General features: G+C 40.7%; 1 protein-coding gene across 1 annotated transcript; it reads left to right on the top strand.

Moving 5' to 3' along the window:
* The first annotated feature begins 2,368 nt into the window (after positions 1–2,368).
* LRRC30 (leucine rich repeat containing 30) lies at positions 2,369–5,576 on the top strand. Its single transcript, XM_051610641.1, has one exon. The coding sequence runs from the start codon at positions 2,900–2,902 to the stop codon at positions 3,794–3,796; it is 897 nt and encodes a 298-aa protein (XP_051466601.1). The 5' UTR covers positions 2,369–2,899; the 3' UTR covers positions 3,797–5,576.
* Positions 5,577–9,954: the final 4,378 nt, after the last annotated feature.

Here is a 9,954-nt window from a genome sequence, read left to right as displayed (position 1 = left end):
CAAAACCAGGGAAGGGTATAGTGTGCTTTGGCTGACTCATGCTGTTAGGAAATGGGGATTTCTGTGGTGAGAGGCCGGACTGGGCCCTGCCAAGTCCTTGGGCAGTGAACTCTAATGTGCTTTGGAGCTGGAGACAACGTCCTCATCCAAAAATATCTGGCCAGCCATGGGGCACAGTGTGACTACAGGGAGACTGTGCTTCCTTTGGGGTTTGTTTTTGTTTGTTACTAAAAGTGACCTCCTGAAGGAAGAGCTGTGAGGCAACGGTGGGGGCATGGGTAGGCATGCTGGTCCAGCTGCAGGGAGGGACGCCGGCTGCCCTACAGGGCTGCAGCAGTCTCCTCCTGCCAGTACAATTAAAAGCAGGAAAATGTCTAACTTTGTATATGCTTTTGAAAAGTCTTTTTTATTCCCTTTGTGTTTGTGACTGCAGAAGGGAGTGCCTTGTACAAATCCATTTAGGCTGTCTGATAATTAGTGCAGTTGTAACAGCAGCTGGGCGGACAACCCTGAGTCAGGTCTCATGAGAGGCTCTTGTCTTTGCTTCCCCACCTGCTTGGGCTGAAGTGACACACTTTAGCTGTAGATCGCCCTGTTGTGCAAGGCCAAATCTGGCCCAAGATTGGCCTGCTGTTGGGTTTGCTCTCCCCACTGAGCAGCTTCTCTGCCTATGGCAGTAGGGTTATCTCCACCACACTGGGCAGCACGTTTGAATGATGATTAACAAGAACACTGAGTCAGAGCTTATGGCTGTGATAGGATTTAATATACTGTTTGTTTGTAAACTGACAAATATTGGCAGATAGTGCTTGCGAGGGAGGGACCTGTAACTGACTCTCAGTCAGGCTGCCAACTCGCTCTAACCAAACAGCTACAACTGGCCTCAGCCCTTTTCAGGCCTGTCCAAACACTTCAGATAATGCAATATTTCAGACTCAGGACCAGCTGTTTTTATGCCATGCAGCCCTGTTATTTTTATGCCACTTGGTCCTTTGAAGACACATGCTTTAATTGTGTGGCTTGCTTAACTCACCACCATCTCACACATATTGTGGTGGTCCTGGCTCCTCTCCTGTTATAGTACCCTGCTCACCAGACACAGCCACAGGGATGCCCCTGTACTCACGTCTTCTCCCAAGCAGGTGCATCTCTATTAGGCAAATAAAAAAGAAAAGAGACTGAGTGGTGATCAGCAATAAGAAGGAACTGCAGGGACTGATCCCAAAGAGGTTTATAGAGGGACCTGACTCCTGGCTGCAGCTTCATGCATAGTCCTTTAGCATCTGAGCTGGTGAAGGGTCTTAGGGTGAGCATCTCTGAAATTAATGGTGAGGAGAGTACATCCATCACCAAATCTCTCAGGCAGTAGCAAATCATCTTCATCATCACAGATCCACTAGAGAGGGAAACCTCTGAAAGTCTTGTACTATGTGCTGCCATTTTCACCTAGTTTAAATGGTGCCTGAACTTTTTGTATATCCTTTTTAGGGTCTCTTTAACTGTAAACTCACTACATATTCCTGTAGCAATACAATTTCCTTTCATCAGCAGAGCTAGCTTCAGCTGTTGTTGGGTATTATTATACCTCACTGCTTCCTTCCTCTCCCATCAGTCCTTCTGTCCTGGAGTTAAATGTCATTTATAGTTCAAGCTATTTGACTGCTACTCCCCCTGTACTCTAGAATAGCCTAGAAAGAAAGGAAAGTTCATGGGGAATGGAGCATTAGGTGGCTGCATTTTCTGCAGCAGAAAAGAACCAGTCCCCCCAAAACCTCACTGATACATGTGAAAGTAGCACAGGATATTTAGGACAGAGTAATTTGGGCAGACCTGTGCAATGTGGCTGTTCATACTTGGCTATGTGGGTAGCAAGCAATCATCCAAGTGGGTGCAGATACTACTGGAAAATGTCACTGCTTAGTGAGGGTGGTACCCTTTCTGAAAAGAAAGAAGCCTGTCCTCACTGCAAGGGGGATAAACAAATAATACTTTCTACAAGTATTACTCTTTTCTTTTCTTTTCTTTTCTTTTCTTTTCTTTTCTTTTCTTTTCTTTTCTTTTCTTTTCTTTTCTTTTCTTTTCTTTTCTTTTCTTTTCTTTTCCTTTCCTTTCCTTTCCTTTCCTTTCCTTTCCTTTCCTTTCCTTTCCTTTCCTTTCCTTTCCTTTCCTTTCCTTTCCTTTCCTTTCCTTTCCTTTCCTTTCCTTTCCTTTCCTTTCCTTTCCTTTCCTTTCCTTTTTTCTTTTCATATTAAACAGAAAACCAGAACTCACATGAAAAGCCTTCACCAGTACTTTTGCAGCATCCAAAGTTTTCTAGTGGATTGGTAACTATTTCAGTGAAATCAGGAACATCATAATAAAAGTTACTGTGAAAATATTATTTAAATCTGAATTGAAATGATGGGTCGTTTGCTTGCTTGTTTTCTTGTATAGCTTGCTTGTTTGTTTTTTTAAGTCACTCTTGTTAATTGTCCTGCAGTCATGGTATGTACCAGATAGCCAAGAAAGCTGACATGGTGAAGTTATATACAGCATCCTTGTGACCTTTTTGAAGTGAAGATACATGTCTGTCCAATAAAGCCTGGACCAAATGACAGTGACAGCTGCCTCGTGACATTCAGTTTGAATTGAACAGGTTTGCTCACAAGTCAGGAGCAAGTATTTCATTACAGACTGTGCACCAAGACCAACATAAGCCCCCAAAAGTGAAACTTTCCCTCAGTAGCTATGGAAAGTGCATCAGTGGACTAAGATGCACTTCACAGGCTCCTCCTTGTGTCCTTGCTTTGACTTTTCTGCCTCCTGCAAGCTGTCATCTTCTATTGGCATTTGCATGTTGGTGTAGCACTTGCAAGGGAAGAAAACCTCTCTTTGTCTCTCAGGAGGGATCCAGGGTGTTATGGGAACTGGCCACTCAAAGAACAAGAGAAGAAGAAGCATGGTTTTTCTGAGGAAAAGTTCAAAGTTGCCTGCGTGGGAAGATGCTCTTCTCTCAGGGAAAGAGCCCAAATCACTGCTGAAACGGGGATTGCATTATGTCAGTTTGAGCCTCATAATGAAAGGGATGACCAGCACGCCTGACTTCTTGTGGGGACTGCGTGAGGTACAGAAACTGAACCTTTCACGCAACCAGCTGGTGATGATTCCTCCTTCACTGGCGAAGCTGGACAGGCTGGTAGTGTTGAACTTGGGTGGTAACTGCCTCAAGTGTCTGCCTAAAGAGATTGGGCTGCTGAGAAACCTGAAGGTCTTGTTTGTCAATATGAACTGCCTGACAGAGGTGCCAGCGGAGCTCAGCTTGTGCAGGAAGCTGGAAGTTTTGAGCCTCTCGCACAACTGCATCTCACAATTGCCCCTGAGCTTCACCGACCTGACGAATCTGAGGAAACTGAACCTCAGTAACAACCGTTTTGTGCAAATTCCCCTCTGTGTTTTTGCACTGAGGAGCTTGGACTTCTTGCACCTAGGATCCAACAAGCTTGAAAGCATCGCAGAGAGTGTCCAGTATCTGGTCAGTTTGCAAATCTTTATTGTAGAGAATAACAAGATACGCAGCCTGCCACGGTCCCTCTGCTTCCTCACCACTCTGGAGTTACTAAATGTTGATTACAACGCCATACAGACTCTCCCGGATGACCTCTACCTGCTGCGCCGGCTGCCCCGCATCGCCTGGAACCCGATGGACAAAGGCCTCCATGTTGCTCACAATCCCTTGTCCCGGCCCCTGCCTGAGGTTGTTGAGGGGGGGCTGAACGTCCTCTTCAGCTACCTCAGGGAGAGAAAGGAGCACAGCTGAGTTTCCGCTGAGCTTAGGATTTAGCCTGTCATCAAGACTCAGCCATATCGGAGCACTTCCCTGCGCAGGCATTTCCACTTCATAATGCTCAGATTTCGAAGACTGTGAATGGCTTTAGTAACGGTTGGAGGAAAGCAAGTAAAGTATGATGGTCTTGATTAAGTGTGTGAAGAGTAAGCTTTCTAAAAATATCCACCTCTGCAGCCTTCAGTGTTGGTGTGTTTGGTTTTTTTTCAGGAAAACAAAACAAAACTCAAACCTGTGATGTTTGCTCTTCATTTGAAAGAAACAAATCAAGGCTGCTAGAACTGCAGAAATCTGTATTTGCCAGCTATTAGGTTGGAGGAATATTAATATAAATTAGATTTCCTATATGTGATTGCAGTTGCACTTAAACTCCTGCTCACTTCTTCAGATAAACCACTACATAAACAAACACTGCTATCTAAGTGAGCCTCAAGGAAAATTTTTAATTTACTTTTGGCAGTGAATATATCCTGAGCTATATTAGCCCACAGACAGTATATTTCTTGCTAGTTCAATACCATTTGTTTTTTACTCCATGGCTGTGTGCTGGCCTCTATATATTACAGGTGAAGATTGCTGTTGCTGAGGCAATTTCCCAGTTCTTCGGCAGAAGACTCCAGACTTCTCTAAAGCCTCCAGTTCCCCTCCTGAGGCATACAGCCCACTCAGGATGCCTACAGTGGTGCATCACATCAGCTGGGAGCAGCATCCACTCCAAGCACAGAAATGAACGTGGGTCCTTATTCCTTCAAAGGAAGGCCGTCAGATGAAGTTGCTCATTACTTGATGAACAGCTGCACTCTGTTCCCTTTCCTGCATCCCTGCAATTGGAGCTGTGGAGTAACTTTACTCAGGAGACCATATGTCTCCTAAAGGTGAAATATTTCTTTCAGTAAAAGCAGCATCAAACCAATCATCAGCTAAAGTAAGAGCTTCAGAAACACATAGTTACTTCTGTGATTTTCAGTATCAGCCAGTAGCACCAAAGTCAGGTCTTAGATGGCTTCTCATATTGATCTTTTGTGAATGTCCTTCATCAAAGTTTTATCTGGTAATAAAGAGTCAGTTTGAAAGAGCTGTTAAAAATTTATGCAACCTGTGGGTTTGTTTGTTTTTTTCATTCCCTCACACCAGTGTAAAATAGAAACAACTCTGTTAAAATCAGTTGAGATAAATGCTTGTAATGGCAATGCAAAATAGGAATGAGTCTGTAATCCTTGAGCTAATTCAGAGTATTCAAAGCCACTTTTAGAGTGCTTCCTATCCTACATCAATTCTCAGGAATCAATTATTACCTTAAAACATAATTTGCTTGAAATTATGGAAGGCTATGGAAGGCTGATCCTGCTTCTAGGGAAGCTGAGGGAAAAACTCTTCAGAAGAGGCAGAAGCAGCCTGATAAGAGCAGACAAGTACACAATTAATAGGTATATGCAAGCAAAGACAGTACCTTTGGCCACACTAATGTTATTAGTGTGGTATTGAATATTGCATGTAGCAATGAAGAATTGGTGTTCACAGAATATTCCACTCCAGGGCTGCCTACCCTAATATTTTATTATGTGGGATTGTTTTGTGTTTCATTTGTTATCTTAATCAAGACTTTCAGTGTTATGCCCAGGAGTCGCAGTTTCCAAGTGTGCAGTCAAGGATAAATCTTATGTTTCTAGAAAATGAGAAACGTTTCTGAAGGGCACATTTGCTTGAGCATTAAGCAAACAAACAAGGCAAATAAACAAACACTGAAGCACAACTATTTTGTGGCTTTTTATGTTTCAAGTCCAAGGATATTTTATGTGTAGTTTTACATGCATTTATTTCACTGTGCAATAAGATTTATAGCAAAGTTTGAAGTTTTTTAATGAGCAATGCATCTAATAAATTAATATGTGATTCAGTTAATTACAAGAAATGAAGAATTCTTGGAGGCGACTAGACAGAGATTATTTTTCTAAATGCACAGATTAACTTTTCTAAATGTCCATTTCATATCTCTAAGTCTGGCTTTCATGTAAACACTGCAGTCCCACAATAGTGCTTTGCAGGAAAATTAGATGCCTATGGCATTGGTCACCTGAAAAGATTTTCCATGTATCAGTATCCAGGATTATATGACACCAGACAGCCTCTGATATGATCTAGCTAGAAGAGGTATGCACAGTAATTTACATGGAAGATGTGAGACTGGACTGTGTGTGTTCATTAGGATACCACTATGGAGGGTGAGAAACAGTGCATGACTCAACTAAATGATCTCCAGACAGGAGATTAGAAGGCAAATTTGACATAATCAAATGCATCTGGAAAAGCAGTTATAATATGAAGTGCAATACCAATAATTTAAAATTCAGTTATTCAATTGAATCATAATAACCTTTTATTCAAGCTAATAAACCTTTGTAAGAATATGAAACACATAAAAGTCTCTGCCTTTTTAAACAGAATAATAAAATTCATTGAATAAATTGTACTATAATGTATAATTCAGATTTTACTATTAAGAAGATAATTTCTATTGAACTGTTTTAGTCTTTCTTTCATTCCTCAGTCAAGATCATTATAAATAGCTTTCTCAGAGATACAGAAAATGATCTTACATGACTTAAGGTAGTGTTATGGCTTATTCCTGTAAAAAGAAAAAAACTCTGTGTTGCTGTTAATGTATAGATATATACATGAGAGACAAGTAAAGATATACGTACTTGCATCCAAGAGGAAGCAAGACAGGGAAAGCAAGAGGTGCAGGAGGGAGGTGGAAAGCACGATGTCACATGCTGGCCCTAGTTTTGAGCAGGGCATTAGCAAAGGATTAGTGGATCTCAGTGCTGTCATCTGATACTAGATATACAGATGACAGGGAAAAAGGAGGTGAAACACTGCAGGGACTCTAGTCATATCTCATAAGATTTTGCCACAGAACCACTTATACATGTATATTAAATTATAAGATTTTGACTTAAAATCTTTCAGAGAACTATATGTGGAATGTTACACTTGTTTCTAGTACTCACTGAAGATTTCTCATCCTAAGCCTCACAGCATCATAACTTTCCATGCATCTCTTATTTTTGTTGTTATTGGTGGTGATGGTCTTCAAAGAATGGAATTTCCATTCATGGAAAAAGATACTCAATTGGCAGGGTGACTTTTCTATATCTATCACTCAGGGAAGCTCTTAAAAAGCTTAGAAAAATTCTTGATGTGGACAAAACAAAGGGGCAAGAACCAAGTAGAAAGAACATCCTCAGGGTTCAAATAGTTGGGATAAATGTAATATACAATTGGTTCTCTAGCTGTCATCAAATACCCTCATGGTACATTTGGTGAGGTGAATATCTTCCATCCATTTTTAATTTCAATCAAAAAGAAAGCTGCATTCTGTGAAAAGTTAAAAGTCTAATCAATAAGCAAAGCCAGTGAAAAAGAAAGTTTCAGGCTCTTGGCCTAACCAAAGTTGCTGACATCAACCTTTGACTGAAAAGAAAACATTTTAATCTGAATTGTTGCTGTAACACCTCACTGGGAGTTAAATCTGAAATGTGTTGTACCTACTGCTCTGGGGCTACTGGCCAAGCCTACCACGGGCGAACTTCCTCACCCTGCTTGTGACTGGTGGCTTCTCAAAATCCATTGCAGTGTCCTAGCAGCTCTGTGGGACACCCCCAGTGTCACCTGGCCAGGAACACCAGCCCTTTAGATGAGTGAAGCGGCAAGAACCTATAAAGACCAGTTTCCATGACACACTAGTGGTGGCATTTAAAAAAATTTTTTTTCCAGATTTTATTATTATTGGTATTCTGATTGAAAAAACTGCTATTCTTTTTTCCCAATTTGCCAATATTTTCTACACACTTTACTTAATTTTCATCAAAATTCTTCCTTTTTTTTTTTTTAATGTCAGAGGAGTTTCTAGGCATTTTTACTATAAAAATATTCATTCTGCTGTTTAAACTTTTTAGGATATGAATTAATTAATTTCTTATTACTGCACTATAGCTTCAGGAAACTGTATCTTTCAGTTAATATTTGGTTAATATTTTTAAGAACTTTTCAGTCATAGTTTAAGTGAATGAGGATGCATCTAAAAAGTATTGCCATGATTCTGGAGAGATTTGAACACATTCTTTACTTTGTTAGGCCAACACCTTACTTGAAAAAACATATCACAGCATGTAATTTCTCCAAGTAAAAAAGCGATGGACACTTCACTTTATTTCCTTAACAAAAGGCAAAAGGAAGCTTCAAAAGTCTCCACCACATGAGGGATAAATAAAGGTAAATAAAGAGAGATAAAGAACGCAAAGAAAGAAAATGAACTAATCATCTGGTTAGTATGGATTCACCAAATTCCAAGGGTAAATCTGCTGCACAACCTTTAGACAGAAATTCTGAAGTGATTCAAGGAGTGTTTCAGCCTGCCTTGAACAGTTTCATTAAGTATAACTAATAAGTATGAAACAAATTATGTAAAAAATAAAAATATATAATAATTTCTAATATATTAAGAAAATATACATATTTTTATGTCCCGTGTTCTTCTGCCATCCACATGTGTGGGAGCTGAAATCCTGAAACAGTTGCAGCCGAAGGAAAACTTCCACTGACTGTAAGAAGGCCTGAAATTATAAGAGAATAGATATTTTTACCATTTTATACACAGCAAAAACAAGATTTATAACTCAGTAGATGTTTAAATGGGTATGAGACTTTAGATATATTGGGACAGAGGTACACTTTCATACTCACATGTGGAGTAAGTCTGAAAATCCCCTTAGAAAATTGCATAATCCTTCCACTGTACCAGTAAGAGGCAGAATAATAATTATAAAAGATGGAAAAAGAGGCACTGAAACAGTTCTCCTTAGAAATGTATTAGGTTATCTGAACACCCAGAATATCCCAAGAGGAAAGCAAATTGATACAAAGATTTTTTAAAAGTAGAAATTACATAAGAAACGTTTTCTCTCCCTCCCAGCAATTCAGAGAAAAGCCGACTGCTGACATTAGTTTTAAATTGTTCTTTCATCCCCTCCCTCCTCAATTGATTCCATCTGCAGTGCAACAAGGGCCAACCAGCCTTCAAAAACCATCCCTCAGCACTGTCTTCTGCAGCCTAGTGGTACCGACAGTGTCCTGCACTGGGATGGCAGCCCACCACAACGGATTGCTTTGCAGATTTGGTGACAAAGCCTGAAATCTGTACTTCAGTGTATGTGGAGGCACCTCATGCATGGCTAAAAAGGTGGTTTCCAGTAAAGCAGGAAGTGTAGGAACAGCTTCAGAAAAGATCATTGCAAATTATGCTGCCTCATACAGTGAGCTTACCCACCCAGACTGAAAAGAAGACCAACGGGCAGAGCTTTATGTTTTCCTTGGGCTCAAAGAAGTTTCAGATACCATAAATTCATTGATGAATAGTCTGTTTTTAGCTTCCACTTCCCAAAAAAAGAATAAAATTACTTTTCTTTTTTGATTTGACTCTGGGAGGCATATTTATGCTGCTCTGTTTTCTTCCTGATGTCCCCACATTTGCATGGATGTTCTCACAGAAGCAATACATTGCTTTTCCCCTCCTGCAAAGTCAGAGTTTCCAGGTGGTGGTGGTGGGCATGAAAATGTACTGAGGATCCAATCTGTCACCCACCACACAAGGAAAGCAAGATGGGGGAGTCTAGCAGGCTCAATAATCACCAGACATGAGACAGGTAACCTACCCAAAACAGGTTTTGTTCTCATGACATATTTTTATGCACCTGCCTTAGAAGTTTCAGACAGTGATTAGTGATAGAAAGAGGTGGATGCATCACTCCTGGGAGGCACCAGGAAAGGAGTATTTCAAGTGCCTCATGTTGTCCCAGGGTTTCTCCCCCTGGCCAGAGGAAGCCCGAGGACATCTGCAGCCTCATTTAGGCATCTGAAGCAAGGTCAGTGAATTTTTAGAGTGCAGATATCTTCCTTTGCCTGGCATCTGCAGACTGTGTGCACAGAACACAAAGCACTGTCTCTAAAGACGGTAGAACATTCCACTGTACTGAAAAGGGTTGGAAGATACATCAGAGAAACACCAAGACACCTGCAATGCCTTGTGCCAAATGTTTTCAATGGCAGAAAATTCTTTCTTCATGGGAATT

This window comes from Apus apus, chromosome 2, assembly GCF_020740795.1.
Source record: "Apus apus isolate bApuApu2 chromosome 2, bApuApu2.pri.cur, whole genome shotgun sequence".
Lineage (NCBI taxonomy): Eukaryota > Metazoa > Chordata > Aves > Apodiformes > Apodidae > Apus > Apus apus.
Note: the sequence above shows the minus strand (reverse complement) of the source record. Positions and strands in the feature narration are given on the sequence as shown.